Genomic DNA, 25653 nt, shown 5'->3' on the forward strand with positions numbered 1-25653 from the left:
TGATTTAGTGATTTCCAATGTAACCATTTATGTTTTGTCCCCGAAAAGCGTGGGCCCGGGCCAGCTGACCCCCCCCCCCCCCCCCCCTTAAATGCGTCTCCGGTAGTTGACCCCGTATAAGACATCTATTTGTTAAGTAGCTTCCTTATGAATTATGAAAGCGGAATTATTAGATGTATCCAGGTGGAAAGCATTTTTTCAAATTCGAGCTGTTGATTATTTAACATTACATATCTATTGTAATTAGTCTTTTTTATTAAAATTCGTTCAAACGCCTTGTTTGACTTTAATTTATTTTTCATATATTCTTTGCAGGTTAATAAAAAAGGAGATGTGGTATGATTGCCAAATGAGACAAAAATGACACAGACATTTACAACTATAGGTACGGCTTTCAACAATGAGCAATTGAAAGCTCATACCGCAGTCAGCAATAAAAGGCCCTGGTAAAATAATGTAAAACGATTCAAACGAGAACACTAACGGCCTTATTATGTAAAAAAATGAACGTTAAACAAATATGTAACACATTAACAAACGACAACCACGGCATGAATTACAGGCTCCTTACTTGGGACAGGTACATAGATAAATAATGTGGCGGGGTTAAACATGTTAGCGGGATCCAAACCCTCCCCCTAACATGGGACAGTGGTATAACAGTAAGACATAAGACCGAACTATAAAATCTGTTGAAAAAGGCAAAACTCATCAGTTGGACAAAAATACAAGTGGACGTGGCCGGGTACTTATACATCTATTGTTTTAATTACTGTAAACTATAGAACCAGTCAACAGGATCACAGTTTCAAAGTGAAACCAACTGAAGTGTGAAATAACAGATTCATATTCGGTTATAGTCAAATACAAATGTAAACATGTACTATAATATAGAAAACACAGCACGAAAAATCTTTTATTTCTCATTAATATCTGTTTTGCATATACATGTAGATTCATTTATTTTAATATATTCTTCATAACAATCATCATGGATTTTGATTTTTTCTAATTCGGAATCTGATTCGTCAAAGATTATAATTTCTTGTTCTTGAAATGTTTGCTTCACATTTGAAAATGGAATTAAAATAACAGCACTGACACAAAGTATAGCACATCCAATAAAATATGGTATACCGCCTGATCCTGTCGTTTCTCTCAGAAAAGCTGAAAACATATTAAGACAATTTTAGAAAATTATAAGGGTGACTGTTAAAATTGGCAAATCAAAAACGATTAGCGAAACACGTAGTTATAAGACATGAGTCAAGCAAAGTTAAAGATAAATTCTTTACTAACATTGCAAATAACAGGACACGATTGTGAACTCTTAAGCAAGCATGAGCCATTGATGCATTTGTTAATTCCATGTATATACTTGCCTACATATTGTGTGGTGTGCCGTCGTACGAATATAAAATATCTAATAATTCAATGTTTGCAGTAATTTGTTCGCTAAATGGTTATTTTTTTTTTAAATTCAATGTTTGTAAATTGTAATCTCATCGTAATCGGAAGAAGTAAAAGACTTAAAAGACTTTAATTCATATACTTCAAGATTCTGTGAAAAACACGCTAAATTCGCAATCTTTCTCGATGAGTTGGAAAGTATTACTCTAATTGCAACTATTACATTGCATTGCATTTTAATTTTGTCATTTGTAAACACATATAATGTTCTCGTATAGTCTCAACTTAATAAACAAACGGGAAAGTTTGGCCTGTTTGTAACTGACACATGTATGTCAGGGGGGATATTACAGTTAGAGCAGGATTTGTTTTCGCGATATTCGTTGGGGTTCGTGTTGCTTAGTCTTTTAATTTTTATGGGTTTGATTGACGGTAGTTATTTTCGTTATTAAACCGTTTCAATTCGTTTTCGACTATTAGATTGACCATCTCTTTTGTTTATTCACCATCTCTTCAGTTACACATTAGGAACGAAACAAAAAATTCAATGAAGGATACAAAAAAATAATTCAAATAGATTGAAGGGGGATAAAAATGTCTGCAAGTTTTGTTTAACTATAAATTGACATCGATTTTATATATATATATGTTACAGTGAATTTGTATAATCAGGGATTCTGTAGAATCCCTGATTTTTCAGGGAATATGTAGAATCACTAAAATTATTAGTAATTAATATATAATCCCTGAAAATGACCAGTGATTTTACATAATCACTGAACATTTGAATAATAATTCTACAAATTCCCTTATATAATTTCAGGGATTATGAATAATTTAAGGATCCTTTGTTTGAAAAAAAAATGAAAATATATAAACAAATTCTCATTTTTTACTTTTATATTCCTTGCCAGATGAAATAATTTTGCTTTTAAACAAAGGGGATGGTCTTAAAAATATAACCAGCACAGGGTTTCGAGATAAAGTTTAAGACTTCAAAATTGACAATATCAAGATTCCCTTTATAGCGATAACTTGAAAATACGGATTTGTTTGTGTTATCAAATTTGCTGTTACAAAATTTTAAAAATTATTATAAATTAAGGAATGTATCTCCCTCATGCAAAGCTCTGATTCCTTTGAATGGTTTGGCTATACTTTTCGGAATTATTTTGGCCACGAGCATCACTGAAGAGACATGTATTGTCGAAATGCGCATCTGGTGCAGAACAATTAATTATATCGTTTATGTTATTACATGAAGTGTTTGTTTATAAAAAGCAACCTATAAATTATAGATATCCATGTTCTATTCTTAAATCCACAGAGCATGTTATTTGTGGTACATGCAAAACAAATTGTGAAGAAGATTATGGAACATGTTTTTTTTTTCGTTTTTGTTCAAACAGAGACATGTTTCTGGTTCAAATGAACAAGAAATCCAACCAGAGAAATCTTACACATCTAAATGTATAGAAAAGGATTGGCAATTAGAGCATTTAGTGTAATATTCTCATAGCAAAAAAAGAAAAAGGAATAAAAAAAACATAATGGTAACTGTTTAACACAAGTTGGAAAAAGGATATTGCTTGGTAAAAACAAACATATCTTGATCAAACCAGTTCGAGGTTGCTAATTCTCTTTTTTTACAGATGTTTTTGCTAAACACTTTATTTTCAGGCGGGTCATAAAATCTGATTAAATATATGAAGGAAAATGTTTTCTAAAATTTGGATATTGTCAATGTGGTAAACACAGATGTCAAGCATATTATTTTGATATATTGACTGTGTTTAACATTTTTATATAATTAGCTTAACATTTTGAAAAAGAACAAATTATCATTTTGATATTTTTTTCTTAGCATTCTACAATCTATGTTTATATAGTGTAATGCTGTTTTTAACCCCCAAGGGTGACTGGGGTATAGAAATATGGTCACTTGGTCTTCTCCCGACCGGCAGTAAAACGCTTGCCGAAGTGGGGCGTCCGTTTGGCTGTGCTGGATGTATAAGTTCGCAGTCACGTCCGGTCAGAAGGGGGACGTTAAATCCGATGCCTCGTGTAAAGAGAGTGCCACGCTTTTCCACGTTAAGAACCCTTGCAACAACTCTATGAGGGGTCCGCAGGTGGCCTGTTGCAAGGCAAAATTTCTGCCTCTATCCAATATACCCTCATTTTCCAGTGGCAGTCTAAATTTCCCCGACCATCATCCTCTATTATAACAACCTACCTATTGTATTTATTGTTAATTTGTTCTCGTCCTGAATATGCATGAAATATTTGCCACTGGACGTTAAGCAACCAACAATCAATCAATCAATGTAATGTTGTTTCAATATGATTTCATAGCATAAATAATTTGACTTTTATTTATTTTTTTTATAAATAAAACTATTTCTTCATTTCAGTTATTATGTATAATCCCTGTCGTTATTTCCAGTGATTATACATAATCCCTGAAAATACATAATCACTGATTATACAAATTCACTGTAACATATATATATATTCTTAATTGGTCTATCAATTTTTTCCCAAATTAAGTTAAACAAGGGGGCATGGGGTCAGTGAAAAAGCTACATGAATTAAGTTTGTTATCATACATTGAACTTTTGATGTCTTCTCTTACCTATCATTGGATTTCCTATCGCACACCCAATGCCCTCTACAAGTAATGCCAAACTCAAAGCTATCTTACACATTACCTGTTAATGGGTTTCCTATTGCACACCCAAAGCCCTCCGCGAGTAAAGCCAAACTCATAGCTCTGCCGTAATACTGCGGCTCTAAAAGGTTCTTCAATGAAAGATTCCATCCTACATTGTTTCCTCCTGTAATATATTAATTTACATAATTATAAATATTTGCAAATGTAAAACTTTAAATTTCAATAAAGTTTTTGTTTCTTAGTTAAGCTTACGTGTACATTAATTCATAATTAGCCACTTGAAACCCACCTGCAGATGCGGGATATTATGGCAGCATCGAAGACCCATTACTGGCCTTGTGCTGTTTGCTGCTCTTTGGTCTGTTTATTGTCTCATGACACAGTTCCCCTTTCCATTCTTTTTATTTATTTATTTATTGGGACTTTTAAAGATTATGTATCCATGGTATATCTTCCTGATTGGTGTAGAATTGGCTAAGTAATTTCAGAGAAAGGAGTAATGATAGGGGTTCAAGGGTAAATATGAACCACTGAATCTCCTACGTTCGTCAACCAATAAACTTGAAATGGAAGAGGTTTTTTTAAGTTATAAAATGTTTCGCTGTGTACATTTTTACACTTGTATATTTTTGTAGTTTCAGAAAAGAATGTAAATCGCCGATTTGTTTTAAAGATTTTCTTCTTGCAACCAAGGTTATCTTCAGATCTGATCTATATACATGTATATTTAATTTTTCTGCGACTGTATCTCATTTATGTGTTATAAACCTACACAAGATGGTGATCTCATATTAATATTTTAATACCTACCGTCAAAAAATCCGTATAAAACTGCAAAAATTAGAAATTGTTCTATTTTTGTCGAATAAGGTACCATTAACAGCATCAATCCCATTCCTGCCAAGAATATAATCCAGAATTTTACAACATGGTTGAAAAAACAATGAGATAGAAAACCAAAGAACAAGCGTCCAAATCCACTTCCAACACCAAGCATCGCCACAACCAATGAAATCTCATCCATACCGATTCCTATTGAAACAGCTGTTTCCGGTAGCTGAGTAGCTGGAATGTATTGTGCAGGAATAAACAGAAAGTTTGTGATGAGGTACACAATGAATTTGGGTTCTTTGCAAAACTTCATGTCTACTTTTTTATTAGCTTTACTTTTTCTGGAAATATTTTCTGAAAAATAAAATAAAGTTAAATTATATTAATTAGGGCCCCGCCTAAAAGGCGGGTCGCCCTATAGTGATCAGTCTGTCCGTCCGTCCGTAACACTTTCGTGTCCGCTCCATATCTAGAGAACCATAATGATTTCATACTTTATACTTTACATGTATATTAACCAACACCAGAGGGCGTGTCATGATGTATGTACAACTTCCTAGGTCAAAGGTCAAGGTAAAAAAACTTTGGTTTCAGTTGACAACCCTGTATCCTGTTGTGAAGATCGTGTCCGCTCTATATCTTGAGAACCATTACGATTTCAAAGTTTATACTTGACATCCATTTTAACCAACACCAGAGGGTGTGTCATGATGTATGTACAACTTCCTAGGTCAAAGGTCAAGGTCAAAAACTTTGGTTTCAGTTGACAACCCCGTGTCCTGTGGTGAAGATCGTGTCCGCTCCATATCTAGATAACCGTTATGATTTCAAAGTTTATACTTGTCATCCATTAGAACCACCACCAGAGGGCGTGTCATGATGTATGTACAACTTCCTAGGTCAAAGGTCAACGTCAAAAAAACTTTGGTTTCAGTTGACAACCCTGTGTTCTGTTGTGAAGATTGTGTCCGCTCTAATCTTGAGAACCGTTATAATTTCAAATATTATACTTGACATCTTTTTAACCAACACCAGAGGGTGTGTCATGATGTATGTACCACTTCCTAGGTCAAAGGTCTGTCTGTCTGTTGGTCTGTCCATCGCTAACAAATTTGATCCACACTATATTTTGAGAGGACAGCTGTTATTATTTCATACTTTATACCTGACAAACATTTTCAACTTAACATACTCCAGAGAATGTGTCATAATGTATGCATCCTAGGTCAAAGGTCAGTCCGTCGGTCTGTCCATCCGTTCGTTGTTATAACAAATTGTGTCCGCTCTACCTCTCGAGAACCTTTAATATTTCATACTTTATACTTGGTGGGTCATAATATATTGAAGGCATAATTCTAAAAATATGTGACAAATATCAATTGGGCAGCACCTTTAAACATATTGTTCAAACATCAATCCATATATCCAGAAGTCACCTTAGAGTAGTCAACAATGAGTTCACATCATGCAGTCATATCACTATTATACTATGAAAGTAAGTTGAGAATATTTATCAGTTTTAACTTAAAATCTTAGATTAAAATCACACGTGAGACTATGTAATAACTTCAAATAATGCTTCATATCAGTTTATCCATACAACTTATTTACCCCACGTTATTGACAGCGGGGCCCACAGAGATGGCTCCCATCTAAATGATATCTAGTTAATATGCATTTCCTTATTTGATAATTCAATGGTAATATTATAAGCCCGCAATATTCTACATGTTCCTATTCAAAGTCAGGAGATGTACTTCAGTTCGACTCGTTTGTTGCTCTGTATTTTATGTAAATTATATATTATGTATATTTTAATCAATCAGGCCGTTTGTTTTTTTCGTTTGAATTGGTTGATTGATTGATGGTTGCTTAACGTCCAGTGGCAAATATTTCATGCATATTTAGGACGAGAACAAGTTCACAATAAATACAATAGGTAGGTTGATACAATAGTGGCCATCTGGGATGATGGTCGGAGAAATTTGGACTGCCACCGGAAAAGGAGGTTATATTGGATAGGGACAGACATTTTGCCTTGCAACAGGTCACCTACGGACCCCTCAAAGAGTTGTTGCAAGGGTTCTTAACGTGCAAAGAGTGTGGCACTATCTTTACACGAGGCATCGGATTTAACGTCCCCTTCTGACCGGACGTGACTGCAAACTTGATACATCCCGCACATCCAAACGGACGCCCCACTTCGGCAAGCGTTTTACTGCCGGTCGGGAGAAGACCAAGTGTCATATTTCTATACCCCAGTCACCCTTGGGGATCGTTTGAATTGGTGTTTTTTAATAGTTATATCGGGACTATTTATACACGCAGCTAACTACATGTCTGTTGTATGGTATCTTGCTCACTGTTAAACGTGTTAATGACCTACATTTGTTTTAAACTTCTCTGTTATTTTTTGTCAGGTGGAAAATTGTCTCATTTCATAATTATACCACATTTTCCTATTCAAGTATTTTATCCTTTGTCATAGACAATCATTTTTATTTTTTATCAATTTAAAAATTATTTTATTTGTTTCGCTAGAACTGAAAAAAAAACAAATACACCACACCCTTTTTTACCCGACTATAAGATTTAAATTAAATGTGCTTCATGTTCCTTGAAAAGAAATTATGTTAAATTTACATCAGTTGAAAAGATTGAATATTTATATTCTATATCCAATCCAATTATTTTTTTTATTTTTTTTGTATACCCCTTTTTCAAACAAAAAGTTCTTACATTTTCAAGTTATTGTTTAAATTCGCCGCTTTTCATTTTGGTCGACTTTCTTTGGAGAACGTACCTAATGTATGTTTTGCTACATTTATTTTCGTCCTGATTAATAATGAGATATTTCCCGCTGAACACTATTTAATCAATTGAACCAAACAACAATCCTGATTGTCAATTTTAAGACTTGCATTCATTTAATGAAGCAGCAGAATTGGTTTCATTTGAAACAAATAACATCCTATAAAAAGCATCACCGTTTGACAAAATGGAACTTCGATTTGTTGAAGACCCATTGATTGGCTAGAGCTCTATTGTTTTATTTGTTCGGGTTGTCTCTTTGTCACATTTACTATTTCCTTTCTTAAACTAATATATTAAGCTATATTACAACTGAGCGTACCTTCCCCAGTTGACGGACAACGCCATTTACTAGATTTGTTAAGCTTTCGGATTTTTAACGAAGCTAATACTTTAAATTTAAAAAAGAGAAAACAGAGGAACTAAAAAGACGGGGTTAAATGTTGGATTGATTTTGAAGGACAGAAAACGCATTGACCAAAAGAATAGACAATGAAAAGAGTTACTAACACACAGAAAACGTAACGATTGGTCCATATTAATCTAGGGGTAGCAGTACTCTGGTGCTTTGAATTATACAATAAACTTACCTGTCGGAAGTGGAAACACGACTGCCCCGCAGACAATTACATGTAACGATATCCCTGCATGAACAAGTATAGCACCATGGAAACCATATTTTTGTAAAAGAGATTCAACTAAAATAGGCATGATTACCATGCCGAAAGATCCACCTAGTATTGCTAAAGACATTGCTATAAATTTGCGTTCAGTGAAATATTTGTCTACCGCTACCAATAAACTGCAATACGAAAATGACATTCCAATTCCTGAAATAAATAAAATAACTATATATATATATAAAATTTATTTCTGAGGTTTTATATTCATAAAAGTTGTTAAAAAAGAAAGCAAGATATGTACTTGATTAACCTCTTCTGTAGTAAGTGAAAGAAAAGAAAAATATTAGATATCGTTAACTTATATTTCAAAACTCGCGCGTTTTGCCAATGTTTTACGATATCTGTCCTTAATAAAATTAACGGTACCAATTTTCTTGCACCAGATGCGCATTTCGACAATACATGTCTCTTAAGTGATGCTCGTGACCAAAATTTTTATGAAATCCAAAGCTTATATAAAAGATGAAGAGCAATAATCCAAAAGGTCCAAAAAGTATAGCCAAATCCGTGAAAGGAATCAGAGCTTTGCATGAGGGAGATACATTCCTTAATTTATAATAATTTCTAATATTTTGTAACAGCAAATTTTAATAACACAAAAAAATCCGTATTTTCATGCCAGTACCGAAGTACTGGCTACTTAAAATGACACCGTTATACACTGTTTTCTGTGAGTTCAGAAATTATTGCGAAAAACGCGACAGGGTTAAAAGGATTCTCAATACTCTAAACTCGCATTTAAAACAAAATGTAAATTTCAACAGGATTTTTCTCAATATCGCAAAAAATTAAATCGCATTTAAGTCAAAAATGAGAAAATCGCAATAATAAATGCACACAATAATTTCTGAATTTACAGTAATTAATATATAAAAAGAAGATGTGGTATGATTGCCAATGAGACAGCTCTCCACACGCTACCTAATGCCCATTATAAGTCAAACATAAGATATAATACATGGTTCAATCTGCTCATCTCGGTGATTGGATTTAGGATTGTGCTCAACCCCTTTTTTGGTGGAAAAAAATGCATTGGTTTATTAACGAATTCACTTAAGCATGACCGAATTCACTTCATCATGACCCTCTCTAGCAGTCAGTCCCCACCCATCAACATTGCTCGATCCCCCATTACGTCTGTTCTAACTATGTATATAGGAAAATAGCTACTGTATGGTTAAATATTTATAGATTATGATTCAGATATATACTATGTCGATCAAATTCTTTTCAATGTAAACATATTTTTTTCTATACAATTTTTAAATAGTTTAAAATATTATACAAATACCAATATGTAAACTTTTACATTAACAAAGCTACTTATTTAGAAGCTAGTCTTTGTTTAGAAATAAGCCTATTTGTTAACCCTAATGTTTGACATTGATTTGAAAGTATTGATGTAAAATTATCACATACAAAACTAAACATTCTATTATAAGCATGGTTAGGGACAAAAGTACATAACTGAATGTAAAACACGTAGGATTACTTATTATCCTTAAAGTTTAAAAGTACTGTTCTTTATAAAGTATTTAATTTTTAATTGATATAAGTACAGTTACTGTAGTAAAGATTACATTTTGTACCTGGTATAATCGCCATTGTCAAATATAATACAGGAAACGCCGTCACAAAGAATGAGGAGGCGTAGCCGATGAACACTAAAAATCCTCCGGACATTATAACCAATCTCTCTCCAAACTTTTCATTTAAAAAAACTGCAAAGATTGCTGCAAAGAAAAAGTGTAGAGTATATAATTATTAAATAAAAAAAATGAATATATGTATGCTGATACAGTTTCCATCCTAACCCGTTTATAAAACTTTTATATTTTGAAATGGATCAAGCGATATTTTTTTCCTTAAAATGCCATCCCCCTTTTTTAAACACACTCGCTTATAATTTTAACCTATTGTAACACAATGAAAACGTTAAAAACCATGTAAACAATAATTGATCGTTAGATTTTAATTAAAAGTGCTCGCCTGTTTTAGGATTGGAATACAAAGCTACGTCAAGAGATTGAATTAAAAATGAATATCTCTTTTGTATTTTTCAGCTTGTTACGTTTTTAAATATTTTCATACATAACATTATACATTGTGTACATGGGAATTTGTTTTTCGATACATAACAATATGTTTTCCTTATATTCATAATTTACATATAGACACAACATAATTGTGAATTTATCAAGTATTGATTTTTATATTCATAAGTAGGAATTAAAACTTGATTATTTTTATTAAACTTTGCTTTTATAAAGAGCCTCATCATAGATACCAGGATTGAAATGTTAAATTAACGCCAGACGCGCGTTTTATCTAAACAAGACTCATCAGTGACGCTCGAATCAAAATAGTCTCTTTTTAATAACTCACCACCAGATATTGATACTGAAATATACAATGCACCAATTAATGTAACAGCCGTAATGTCTTCGTTAAATTCATCCATAATATAAACATGGTAAATTCCCAATGTATTTATAGATCCAATATATAAAATATGTTCAATAAAACACGCGAGTGTGATAATCCATCCCCAGCCACCCCCGGGTTCCTTCTTCGATGACATCTAGACGATGTAAAATACAAGTGACCACTTTTTACACATAAAAATCAATCTTTAATAACTGTCCTTTTCAATCTACATTTAAATGAAATTGAATGTTAAATATTATTCCACTTCGGTTAAATACTAAATACATGTATATCGTAGACAGAAAGGGGTTAAAATAACCAGTGCAAAGCCTTTTTGTTTTAAATTTACTTAATTTACAAAAAAGTCATGGTATTTTTTGTTTTTTTTATTACATTATAAATACCAGTGTCATGCGTACATGTATAGTTTTAAATAAATGTTTGATTATTTGGCATTGAGTATAATGTCTAAAAATGGGTCATACTAGTTCGTTTAGTCAGATTATTTAAAAGTATTAAACCAAGTGTAAAGATATACTGATCTGATTATGTAATAGAAGAGTCAGTATAGTTTTGAACAAGTAAATAAGAGCGGAACAACTTTAGCTACAATAGGAATTTTAATCCCGATGCATTTATTTTGTATATGACAAGCGTATATCAAAGATTAATATTACCACATGTTAAGCATTTAATTGGCGCGTGATATATTATGTTACATCAGAAGCTGCATGTCTATTTTAATGCGTAAATCAAAACACTTTTAACACATTCGCTTACTTGTTGCGTAACTTCCAGTGGCAAATATGTCATGCACGTTCAGAATGAATTCAATGTAACAACAAATACAATTTAAGTCCCTAATATAGGCAGTCTCAGACGAAGAGCGGGAAAGTTTTGATTGCCACTGGAAATTAATGGTATAATAGTAGATAGGAACGTACATTTTGCCTTGCAATAGGCCACTTGCAGACCCCTCAACGAGACGATGCACCGGGTTTCAACGTCTACAGAGTAGGGCTGTCTTTTTACACGAGGCTCGAATTTCAATTGACCACTGTACAGACGATTGTGCGAAATTGTACATCCCGGACAGCTATTTTTGGCAAGGGCTTAAATGACGGTCGAAGACGACTAACGTAAACATATTTTTATTCCAAATTACCCTTGATAGCACGATGAACACAATGTCGCTTGTCTCAGAATTAATTTATTAACAGTATACTATTCCAAGAAGAGAACTTCTCATACATGCACTTTTCATTTTAAAATAAAGGTGTACGAATCAGTCATGTGAGTGTTGGATCATGCCGTTAAATAATTTGTTTAAAAACAAACCATCATGAACTACTGACATAAAAAGTCACTTTAATGACGGTTCGTTATTATGAATACAGAGATGAAATAATGGCACGCTAAATTGATGTGGACAACTTTTTTAGATATGGTATACGTTGTATCCAAAGTCACCGTGTAGAACGCCACATGCGGGGTGTCGGCTATGTTTGACACGGGGTGGCAATTTCGAAGCGACGAAAAAAAATAAAATAAGTTCAGGTATCAAAATTTCATTTTCACTAGAGATTCAAAAACTTTAAAAAATTAATATGGCTGTTGATTTCTATCTTTTATCCAAATGGTAAAAGAAATATATTTCCTCTGACAATATTTCTCTTCTATTGTCTATTCTTTGAGACGGTCAGATTTATATCAAAAAGAATAACATCAGAAATGTCGTTTCAAGAAGCAACAAAGAGGTTCTGGAAAACTGACTACAAGCTTTTATGGTAAATTTTCATATTTTATGGGGACAAAAAAAAATATCATTTGTTGTAAAAAGATGCCGGCAAGTGATTCTTTTGAGAGCGTAATCAAGTTCGTTTTGGAGTGAGAGCTTACCGGACCTACTCCTGTAACCAAACGTGATCATGATCAACATTGGAGTATGTAGTTTAATACATTGTCCGATGACCCCGCCTGCCAACAAATATGGCCGGCATGGCTAAAAATGGAACATAGGGTTAAAATGAAGTTTTTGGTTTAGATCCCGGAAACTAAAGAATTTTGTGTAAATCTGACATGGAGTAAAAATGTTCATCATGTTAAGATCTATCCTTCAGCATTTATTCTGTCTCCCTGAATTGTTTCGTTTTTTTAGTTTATTGATGTTAACCCTGTGCAGTTGTTGCACACATACACATCCTTGGACAGATTCAAACTGTCCTCGTAAAGTCCTTTTATTGCACTGACAACGCTTCCAAGTGTTTTGTAATTGGTGTTTAAACTTGTTTTTTCGTAACCCTTTTGTGTTTCCTTTTTAAGAAAAAGGACAATACTCCATTATTAAACATCAATTACATTGATTTCGTACACGCTGGATTTTCGCGTAATATTTATAAAGTACTTTAAGTAATCATAAATTGATCCAGGGTCATATGCATTAATCAGCTCCTGTCTTCTGATTGCGAAGTATGCATTGCGCCTTACTTTTTCTCGTTGTCACGTGGCAATCTCTAAAATAAAAGTTTAAATGCAGGAATGGATGGGTCGTTAAAAAAACTGTCCAAACATGAGCAAATAAAAGTTGTGCTTGATGCACAAGTACGCATCCACGTTCGGTCAGAATTTGGACGTTAAACAGATGCCTCGTGTAGAGAGCATTATATGCTCCTTGTACGTAAATCACCAATCAAACAACTCTTTGAGGGGTCCATATATGGCATGTTCTAAACCCAAATTTATTCCCTGTGCAACTTGCAGTCACTTTCCAATTGTCTTCGACCTTCATTCAGGACGGCCTTTCTTGCAAGACCTTTCTTCTTATCTGTTTTCAACTTTTCTCGTCCTAGAAAGAAGTGGTAAAAGTGTCAATGGGACAACTCCCCACAAGATACCAAATGACTCAGAAAATTAACATTGATAGGTCATAGTCTGGTATTAAAGGCCCCGAAAAGACAAATGTAATTCAATTCAATCCAGTCAATTAATGGCCGTATTTATTACGCTCAAACAACAAATATGGATCACAACAACAAAAGAAACCACTGAATTATAGGCTTTTGACTTAGATCAGGTGTATGCAAGTTAACTTGCGTCCACCCTCCCCTTACCTTTGACAGTGGTGTAACAGTATAACAAAGGGGCAGACCAAATATTAGTTCAAAAGGCTAAACTAATAACTCTAGGTTGATACAAATAAAAAAAAAAATTACACATTCAAAGTGGACGTGGAAGGGTACAGCCCAAAAAACAAGCTGACACTAAATACAGATCCGAGAGTAATTGCATCCAGCATCCAAAGGAAGACGTAATAAACTGGGATTTTTATAATGTTGTGATATCACTGTGGGCATAATTTTTCATCCCTATGATTTCTAATATTTAGACGAATTAATGACAGTTTTATATATCCGAAAAAAAATTATGGTTCGAACTTCTAAAACGATGGTAATAAATGAAGCAGATTCAACGCAACTCATTTTCTAAACGGTTATTACAGTTACGGATATCGGTCTTTATCTGACCTCCCATACATTTCTAGGAATATAAATGGTTTAAGTCATAAGAAACCTGAAATTAAAAATAGTGCATATATGTTTTTTTATAACTCAATGGATAGTTTTCATTATTAAACTCTTGCATGTACGTATCTTATATATCTTTTTTTTCTGAAGAAAGTTCTTTAATATGTTCATATTTAGAAGAAGTTTACTTTATATTAATTGCTTCCTTCCAGGACGCTCTTCCCCCGACATATTTTCCGTATGCAAAGTGACCTCACTGTGACCCATCTCCGGTGATCGCAATACGCATGGATGTCCTTAAAATAAACTATTATCTGATTGTGCATGTTGAACACGTGCTCAATATATTCATACCCTTTTTGTTTATTGTTGACAAATAGGTGGCAATCGTTAAACTTCGGCTTCAAAACACGAACTTTCATGGATTTGGCTATACTTTTTGGACCTTTTGGATTAAAGCTCTTCATCTTTTATATAAGCTTTGGATTTCAAATATTTTGGCCACGAGCATTACTGAAGAGACATATATTGTCGAAATGCGCATCTGGTGCAAGACAATTGGTACCGTTAATTTATTAATTACCTGCCATATTTTCACAACAAAAGTGACCGATTACAAAAAAAATGCCAGCAAAAAAAATGATTAAATCGTGCTCAGAAGACTAAATTTATGATGTTTGTATCCATCCCCCCCCCCCCCAAAAAAAAAATTACGAACAAATCATGATAACAAATGATAAACGAATCGTATGATTTCTTTGTGATTTGAAAGTGATAAAATTTCACATGCAAATGAGCTAACAAATCACAATAACAAATCACGAACACATTACTTACAAATCATAAGCAAATCATAAACAAATTGCCAAGAAATCATTTACAAATCAGAAGCAAATTGTTTTCAAATCGTTAAGAAATTGTTATCAAGTCTTTAACAAATCAGAAGTAAATCACAAGCAAATCACAAGCAAATCGTAAATAAATTGGCATCAATCATCAATTCACAGATTATATCATTAACATCCAGATTAAAAGTAAGTTCTGCCCCTGAAACCCCCAAACTTTGAAGGGCAAGTGTCTTCATTTTACCTTTAATAGCTTCTCCACCTAGTGTAAAAAGGAGTACTATCTTTGGTTGCGATGAGGGACAAATTGTTCTTTGAGAAGTATCTTTTACTTTTTACCCGAATTTGACTAAAACGAAATTTGAAAAAAACCTAGGCAACCAAGTGTATTAAGTAGAATAATGTCGAATAGGTGATGGGTCTTGAGATTTGCATACGATTTGGAAGCAATTTGTTCATTTATTTTTCTGTTTGGGATTGGTTCAAGAATAAGAATAATATTATTTTTTCACCAGTCACTCGTTTATTATGACTTTATTATGGCGTCCGCGTGAAGACCGTGTATATTTCATATTAGGGTAGTCGGGAATTATTTCATACACGGTTAGTAGTGGTGATACGTCCCCTTATATTCCATATATAAGGTAAGAAGGAAAGCGGGGCTTGTTTTCTTACACGGTTTGTAATGAATGGTTTTATTACCCTTTATTAAAACGTTACTGAGAAAAAATACAAATGTTTCAACAGACACAGAAATTGATGATTAAGATGGAAATAAATTCATAAAACACATATAAACCTTACAAGTTGTTATTGGCATCTGTATCTGTCTAACTTCTGCCAATAAAGGCACACCTCCACTTATTTGGAGTTATATGGTTATCATCCACCAAGAATATATATATACAGGGATATCTATATATATAAAAAAAAATTAATATATAACTGTTCTAAAATCCTATATCAATAAAAAGGAAAAATTGATATACAACACACAGTATCCACTAGATTAATGTCTCTTTAGTAAGATATAATTACAACACACTGTATCCACTAACTTAAGATCGATGTCTCTTTAGTAGGATTACATTATTTACACTTTTAACTTTAAACAGGGCTAGAACATATGAATACGTAGGTATATTTTAAGATCTAAAAGTATGAAACCATGGGATTGTGGGCGGTACCAAGATGCGAACATTTTACTTTGCAAGCTTTCTAACAGTTCTAGGTTTAGTTTGAATGTCTAAAAGTTGACATCTTTTAGCATGAAGCTTGTAGCATAAGCATCTACAGAGCGGTTCCAGCAATTGATCATGTCTGATATAAGATTCCTAGAATTCCATTGTTCTCCACAATAATAATATGGGTTGATGAGAATTGTAAGCAAGATCAAATTTAATATTGAGCTCATATTTTGCAAAAAGCACACTGCACACTTCAATAATTTCACGAGTTAGTGTCATTCGTATATTTTCCAACTCAGTACACACAAGAAGAAAATGACTCATTGTTTCATCACTTTTTCCGCATTACATGCAAGTCGGATCAGGATTAGTGTTTTTTAATACGGCTCTTTTTGTTTGCAGTATATAGCTACCAGTTAGGATCTTTAAACGAACTCAAATTCTTGATATATCTCGAATATTCGCAGAGCAAGTAGATGCGGTTGGATGACATTTCCCTATGCGATACATTCCACCAAGGTATAGAGACGGCAAGGGGTATTACAATTTGTGAAATATTGTACCAAAAGTTATCTTTAAGTTAGTATTTACAGTTGTGTTTTAGAAGACAAATGCACTTTCTTTGAATGAAATCTAATGATAAATAAAGTTTCTGTGCCATTTTAAAGATGGGTACCCTCTGACGTTTTTCAATCCCTTCACCAATATTATGTCAAAATACCTGATAAATAGAGAAAAAATGCCAAAAAAATATCCTTTATTATAAAAATCCAACTGAAGTGTCTATTTATAGTGTATACATTGGTGAACATTTCTACTGCACTTTTGTTCATTACAAGTCATCTCTTCAAAGTGTATGCCTTAAAATAAGGAGGAGATAACTTTCATAATTTTGTCCTGAAAATAAGCTTCCTCAAAATGAATTGTAGATGCCATACATACTTGACAAAACACTATAGTGGCTTACTTTTATGTAGATCTCCTTTCTGCTATTGCCACTGGATCTCAATTATCTTCAGTATCCTGAAAAATAATAGATTTTAAGACATAAGAAGGCATGTAGCAAAGTAAATGTATTACAGGTAGTCATGAAACAAATATATTGATTTCAGTAAAATAATTATGCTAACTGAGAAATTTGTCTGAAATAAGTTTATCTATAGGACACTTTCATGCATTGTCATAGTGGAACTAAATATAATCAGAAATAAAAATGTTTAAAACAATCTATTGGTTGATTATTGGTAGCTAAACGTCTAGTGGCAAATATTTCATTCATGTTCAGGACAAGAAAATTAAACATAGATACAGTATGAATCACTAGCAATAGAGGACCTACATGAATCTGAAATGAAACTTTACTTAAAATGAATACACATGTAATGAATCAAACATTTTATTATAATTAATAAAAACAGGTACCGTCCAGTGTTCTCCCCACAAATTTCAAATAGCATCCTGGAAAACTGGGACATTTGAAATAGTATCTAGTTTTTCAGGTTAAAGATTTTGGTCAAGGTAGTTTTTGATGAAGCAGAAGTCCAATCAACTTGAAACTTAATCCACTTGTCGCTTATGATATGATCTTTATAATTTTTCAGCCAAATTAGACTTTTGATCCCAATTTCACGGTCCACTGAACATAGAAAATGAATGTGGGAATTTCAGGTTAAAGTTTTTGGTCAATGTTGTTTTTGATAAAATTGAAGTCCAATCAACTTGAAACTTAGTGCATATGTTCCCTATAGTATAATCTTTCTTATTTTAATGCCAAATTAGATTATTACCCAATTTCACGGTCCATGGAACATGGAAAAGGATAGTCCGAGTGGGGCATCCGTGTACTTTGGACACATTCTTGTTCTGGTACATTATTTGTATCAAACCACTGTGATATGGGCCAAATCAGTGTTTCAACTGGAACGTACTGTATAATGGAAAGGACACATGTACTTTGAATTAGAAAGTACAATTTTGAAACAGACAAATTTGACAACAAAATTAGTCAATTGCAAGGCTGAACTCCAACTAGAACTGGAACAACAACTTCTGTAACTCGCCACCTCTGGAATAATTTCCAGATTGCCATTTCTATAATCCTCTTTTAGTTTGTATGTATATATTGCTGATGCAGAACTAGTATCTCCCACATCAGTCATGTCAGTATCATAGACAATGTTATAGAAGTCGGGAAAGCCTTTTACAACACTGATGACATGGCCTTTCCACTTCCCGTCATTAAAAGCATGTAACAAATAATGGAATATTTCGACTGGACCTTTCTTCACCAGGACCATCACCAGCATCTACTATGAGCTTCAGTACATTGGATTTCAACTTGTCAATTGAATGGGCTTTCCCCTTCTCACTGACGTGGTATAATTTTTTGTCATTAACAACTTGTTTTGTTACTTTTTGCCGAAATCTTATTTGCGCAACTAAGGATTTTCTTTTTTCAGTTACCCTTTCAATTTCACCCAATATTGCATTGACCTGATAATTTTTTTGCCATAATCCAAAGTAGATAATATTACTTGTGTGTTTGCTCTTCGTTTTTAAGGATGTACACCTCTGAGGAGCGAAACATTTTCTAGAATTAAACTTTTTTTCTTAACCTGATTTTTGGGTTTATAAGACTGTAACAAAATAATTGGTGAAGCAAAAATCATATGGTGGTGCACTTCTTTTTTTGCTACGGCCATTTGAAAAGGCCCAATTTTGATGATTTCCCCATTTTTCATCAGTTTTTACCTATTTTTGGGCTATTATCGTGAAAAAAATAACAGTTCTACAATTAAACTTTTTTTCATACTTTCTATTAAGATGAATTGGACCAATCTGAATAAATTTTACTAACAAAAACTATAGGTAGGTGTTAATATAAGAAAGTTTTATCATATTTTGACGCTTTTTTGTGTAAATTTACCATGCTGTCAATTTTGTATTTATTGTGATTTTTCTCAGTTTTAAGAACAAAATGCGTATTATTTCAGTTTTTTTGTTATAAATGATTGAAAAAATACATATCTCAGAAATTCAAAAAGACCAAAATGATATGGGATGTAAATGATTCTTGTAAAATCATTTTTTGTATCCCTCACCCATTTTCTCAAAATTTTAGCTAAAAATATAGACTAAATGGTCGTAAAATTTTAAAACTGGATTACTAAAAAAATATTCATTGTAAATACACAATTTTTTCACAGACTTATATTTGATTTTAATATTTTTAAAATTCATCGATATTTTCCACTTGTATCACATGTTTTGGAAATAATTCAAGAACGAGATTTGAACGAGACTGAAAAGTCAGAAGAATACATCCTTAAAGCAGCCTTTTGTTTCTTTTCCAGAGCAATTTGCTTATCTTTCAATTTCTGTTTACGTGCCTCAGTTATCTGGGCTAATCTTTTCTGGTACTTTGCTCGAATATTTCTTCCTTCCTTAATGCTATCTGTTAGAAGCTTTTCTTTTTCTTCTTGTGGTAGGGAATCTAGCCATTCAGAAGTTTTGTTAAAGACGAACATAAAGAAGGCTTCATTTGATATAGTTGATGCATTGGGCCTGTAACGCAGGAAGAAATCTAACATACCAAACACACGCTCTGGAATTTTATTATGGGGAATCACTGATTTACTTTGTTCTCTGAGTTCTTCTGTTGGTTCAAAATATCTGCCACCAGGTAATTGTTCCTTCGTGGCCTTTTATAATACAGAATGCAAACCTTTGAATGCCATTTGTGCAAACGCACAAGCATTTTCATCAATGCCATCTTCTGCCTTAATCAGTTTCTCAAAGACATGCAAAAGGGTAGTCTTCACCACTTATGAATGCAGATGTATTTTTGCTCATTCTATCTAAGTATAGTAAAAGTGCATGATAGTTTGTATTCAAGTCTAAAACATGCATGTTGTTTTCAATCAATCTCCAAAGAGGTGCTGATATAAGCTTTGAAATTAGTCCCAATACATTACAGCATGCAATAACATATGGTTTGTTAACAAGTTGTAATGTAAGTTTGTGCAATTTGTTGTTAGTTCCATGCACATTCTCAAAAACATCCTTTATCCTATGGTGGTGGTAAAAAGCAATCTGTCCCATTAGAAAAATAATGTTAAATCTGTTGCCTCGAAAATCAACAAACATTACTTTCTCATTTTTCTGTTCACAATATGTACGGAATGCACTATAACAGCCACTTTTTTCGTCCACCCCCCTTCCAAAGCATTTTCCACAAAAACGTAGAAAAGAGATTGATTTTGAGTCTGAAGAAAAACAATGAATTTGAGTTGATTCATCATCATCTGATATGTCCTGCAAGGATGTTCTGTTTCCTGCATTTTTTAAATTAATAATAAAATTGGTGAGAGACATTCAGCGAAATTGACAAGTAAGTGTAACCTACAGAAGAAATTGATAACTTTTGCTGCTAGTGATTCATCGCTTAATTTCTCCCAATTTTGTAAAAAGTCTGGCATTATTTCAAGTCTGTATTGCTCAAGAAGTACTGTAAAAGCAATGTTTGTCTGTGCTCTATCAGACATGAAATCACGGATGTTGCACATTATACTATGACCAGGAGATGTGACATTTGTTTGTCTGTATTGCTCGCATACATCGGATATATCATCGAGAATATTGATAAAGACATTCAATGTTGAACTCGCTTCCTTATCTATCATATCTCGTAAACCAAGGAAGTACACCTTTTTGTTTCATCACTGACTAAAAATGCTTGATAGGTTTTCCCAAATTTTCTTGTTTAATCACCATATACACACGTGTTTTTCTGCGTTGCAAGATTGGCCCAAAGTTGTGTTTGCCCCACAGCTATTTTTTCTACAATAATATTATCAATTGTTTTACTTGAAGGAATAACATTTGGGGATTTATCAGCTATTAATTTTAAAACCTCCTTTATCACAGGTCCGACATTTTCGGAGGAGACATTAAATGAAGAAAGATTCTGCTTCAGTAGTATATCTGTTTTTTCCAACATCAAAAAGTTTCAATTCAACATTGTCTTGTAAAAGGGTGTGTAAGTAGTCTTTTTCTTCTGTAATATTTTTTCAGTTTTACTTCAACAGTGTCAATGGGTTCTAACTCTTCTAAAGTTTTAATTTGTTCAGACATTTTTTTCATGTCATTTTTCTGCTCTTGTAATTGGTTAATAAGTTTCATATTCTCAATTTTCAAACTTTTGATTTCATCAGCATGTTGTAAAACCTTCATTTTGTTTTCCTTGATAATTTTGCACATTCTCGCTTGCATCTTTTCTTTTAGTTTGTTTTGTTTGTACCGTTCAAGCTGTCTCTGCAGTAATAAATTCTTGTTAGTAACAATTTTCTTTGCTTTTAAAGCAAACTGTAACTGTTGTTCTGTTTTGTCCCTTATGAAAGATTCAGAAAGCATCTGTTTGCTACTCTTTTTCTTGACTAATTTTATTTTCTTATTTTCTCTTTGCAATTATTCCGAATGTGTTCTTTTAACAATTTTCACCTCCTTTTTTTGAAGTAGTTTGTAAATTTTGAATTTGATTTATACATTTATATGTTCCTCTTTAAGACTTTGAATTTTTTTCTTAGATTTCTTTTTCTCTGCAAGCAATTCTGAGGCTAAACATGAACAAGCCTCTGCATATGAAGCTATTTCTTCATCAACAATGTTTCCCTTAACGGGGGCTTGTAGTGTTGCCACGGGTACCAAAAATGTTTCTTTTTCAAAATTTTCCCTTTTTCCTTTTAATTTTGTCTTGTATCTGTATAGCTTGGATATCAAAGCACTTTTATTAGTTGAGCCTGCATCAATATTTGTAATTGCAGAAAACTGTTCGATTAAAAAATTATCATTTTCAGACCTACTTTGGTCAAAAATGTCAATGGCACTCTTAACATCCACAGTTTTATAACATTTGCCATATTTGCACACAAAAAAATTTTCTGATTTCTTCAGACAAGATTAATAAAAATTATAAACTAAATGAAGACGAATAAAATCATACAAGTTACTTTCCATGTATTACCTTTCTACTCATAACACTGCAGTAAGTGTGGTATGGAGGAACAGGCAACCTTCCTTCTTCTATTAAATCTGTAAATACTTTCTCAATCTTTTTTATCAAATACTCATTCAACTCAAGAGTTAGTTTTTTTTTTAAGTAAGTGGTGTTTCTTTTCAATAAGCTAAGCATTAGTAGTTCATCTTTTAATGTAGCTACTTTGTTAGGAAAATCATCAACCAGAAACATCCATATGACTCCATGATCATTTGCAGGATCCAACCCAATATTAGAAAATATATCTACGAGCCTTACCGCTTTCAGTAATATTTCCTCTGGTAATATATCAGTAAAATCCTCGGAACAAGTCTGTGTTCGTTGATTAAATACTACAGTTTTCCTAGTCTGTACTTTTTGGTTAGAGGTTCTCACAAATGTCTGTCCAACAAGTTCTTGTGGCAGGGGATGGTGGTAGACGACTGCATGAATTAACTGTAAATAAAAAAAAAAATGCTAGTGATCCACCTAAAAAATAGGAATGGATGATATTTTATAACTTTATTAAGGTTGGGAGGGGATCATATTAAGAAATAAAAGAACCTTAGTGGGCGTGCTCATTTTCTCCACTGTCCATATTGTCAATAACTTAATAAGTAAACAAAATAATTGAAAATTAAAAATATCATAAATCTATGATTTTCATCTTAGCCCCCTTCTGAAAAAATGGTTCCCATCTTCTGATTTCCCTGAAAATTAATCCCATCCAAGTTTTAATGGTTACCAACACCTAATTTAAGTTAAAAGGGAATCCAACATAAAATACAGGAGCTATCTAGTCATCATCATCATGTGATGATGTGTTGACATTAAACATGTTGATTTATACTTTTATTTCCTAGTTTGAACGCAATTTCAACTATGCGATCTAATAAATATCTTTCAGTTAACTCCAACCTCCTTCTGTGAAACAGAATTCTTTGATTTATTCTATTATTATGTGTAGAAAACGTAAAATTAAGAAATTAAATACCTCAGTTTTTACACATTACTGGGGGCAGCCATATTGAATCGAAAACGAGGTCGTTTTTTTCATTTCTGCTAGGTACTTCAAACAAGTTGTATTACAGACAATTCCGGGGATTAATGGTTTCAGGATTTCACAGATGTATGCTAAAATAATTAATTTAAGGTAATATAGACGTACAAGTAGCGTAATCAATCTAAAAAAAAAGTCAGGTATCTTTGTCAAAAAATCTTTATGATAGAGACGGAAATGCTTATTTCATGTAAATCTGGCTTTTACTCATGCCCCGATATCTACCGGAAGGATTCAAAATCATTCGGATGGTCAAAATCATTGGAGTTGTACGTATCAAGGCGTTTTGTGGACATACCCCCCTTGGAATCAATCCGGTCAAAACACTAGAGAAGTTCCGGACATTTTTTTCAATACCGACAGAGTTATCTCCCATGTGGTTTTCCGTCTCTACAAGGTATTTTAGAGAGCTGAACATTAAAGTGTCTTGTTGTATTCGTTCATTCCAATAAGTGTTGACGTTTTGGTTAATCATGTGTTTCAATTTTAATTTTGTTATAGTTTGGTCAAATAAAGATGTATAAGGGTCTTGAATTCCATATTTTAAAAATATTGTTTTAAGAACAATAAACCAGCTGTTACTTTTTTTTTATGTTTTTAAACCAAGTTGTCTTTCTGCAATTCTCCATTCAGTTGCATTACAGTCTGCTCTGCAAATACTTCCAAATAGGATTAATGCTTTTTTGTGTAGTATTGCCTCTGCCGGGAGTAGGCCAGAAATTATATATATTGCTAGATCTGCTACATTTACTGGTAGTGACAGAATTTGTTTCATAATTTTCGTGTATTGCTTTGTTATTAAGTCCAATTTTTTGCTATTAGGTAGCAACACTTCTAGACCATAAAACATTACTGGAAAGACAAAGGTTTGCAGAAGGCTAACAGAGGTAATCGGATCCAGTCCATTTTCTCAATGCAGTCCTTGATGCATTAGGCTATACAGTGTCCTCCTGGCTTTTTTTTAGGTTCTCTTCGATGGTACTTGCAGTTGTATTTCTACTATCTCTTTGAATTCCAATGTGAGCTGTTTATTTACTACAAGCATAAGTTTGTCCTTCATAAAACATTTTTCTTCCTCTCATGTACTTTCTTTCTTGTTATTACTGGCAGTACACTACTTTTTTTCTGCCTGTAGTAGCTATATATAGTGATAAATGTTTACACAGTTTTGGCTGCTGTTTCTCCGTCATTGTCATTTACGATGTCTGAAAATCTACCCACCTTATGTTTTGAATTTTAGTTTTGTCAATGAAATGGCAAATGAAAGCTCGTCAAAGAAAGCTTGTAGTCGCCTTGCAGAATAGTCGAAAGTAATCCCAATTTCCTGGACGACTCTCATGGCGTTGCGAACCGAAATGTCTTTACAACTGTGATCTACCGCTAAGTTCAAACCATAAGATTTACAATGTACATAGGTTGCTTCTGGTATAATGTTCGATATTCTTGCCTGAATACCGTTGTTTTTGCCGGACATATTGGCAGCTCTCTCGTAGCCTTGAGCCCTTATTTTCGCAGAGTTGACATCCACACCATGTAAAGTTTCGATGAGTTACTCCGCTCCATGCTAAACCTTAGTACTTGTCGTCGTGATAAAATCTAGAAAGACTTCTTTTATTGAAACATCACCACTGAAATTTAGAAATGATTCTTGTAAAACTATCGCTCCTTCAAATAAACTTGTTCTAAAAGATAACCAATTCTACACTAATAAGATTCATTGAATATTTTTTTGGTATAAGTATCGATTTTCTTAAAGGCAAACCAAATATTACTTGTATGTTATATACTTATAAACATTCATAGTTCTAAAATCTGTCGATTACTGTATATCGGCATTGCACCAAGTCATGTATTTCTCAGACTTATTATTACCTCTCTTCGCTAAATCCTTTGGATGTTGGATGTTAACGGATTGATAATTTTGTCTTATATTTTAGATGCATGATACATTTTTAGTTGTTAGTGGCTTTGATCAAGCTGTCATTTAACTGAGAGTAGTTTCAGTTCTGCTCCTAGTGTTTTGTTGTTGTTGGGATATACAAGTACACGGCCACGTCTACTTGTAATCATTGTTTAGACAAATATTCAATCAACCATTGGAAAATGCCGGCACCAATTCGGGAATATGGCAGTTTTGTTTTTAAATTGTTTCTATGATAGATAACATGAA

The 25653-nt window shown here is 33.1% G+C and overlaps 1 protein-coding gene across 1 annotated transcript; it reads right to left on the reverse strand.

Annotated features, from left to right (window-relative positions):
* Window positions 1-916: 916 nt before the first annotated feature.
* On the reverse strand, window positions 917-11175 carry LOC134702101 (monocarboxylate transporter 13-like). The gene is made up of 6 exons (XM_063563192.1): window positions 10792-11175; window positions 9996-10139; window positions 8314-8553; window positions 4892-5266; window positions 4119-4244; window positions 917-1167 (listed from the first exon to the last, which is right to left on the reverse strand). Exons 1-6 carry the CDS (start codon window positions 10985-10987, stop codon window positions 917-919), a joined length of 1332 nt encoding a protein of 443 aa, XP_063419262.1. The 5' UTR covers window positions 10988-11175.
* Window positions 11176-25653: the final 14478 nt, after the last annotated feature.

Source organism: Mytilus trossulus, unplaced genomic scaffold, assembly GCF_036588685.1.
Source record: "Mytilus trossulus isolate FHL-02 unplaced genomic scaffold, PNRI_Mtr1.1.1.hap1 h1tg000398l__unscaffolded, whole genome shotgun sequence".
NCBI classification, from domain to species: domain Eukaryota; kingdom Metazoa; phylum Mollusca; class Bivalvia; order Mytilida; family Mytilidae; genus Mytilus; species Mytilus trossulus.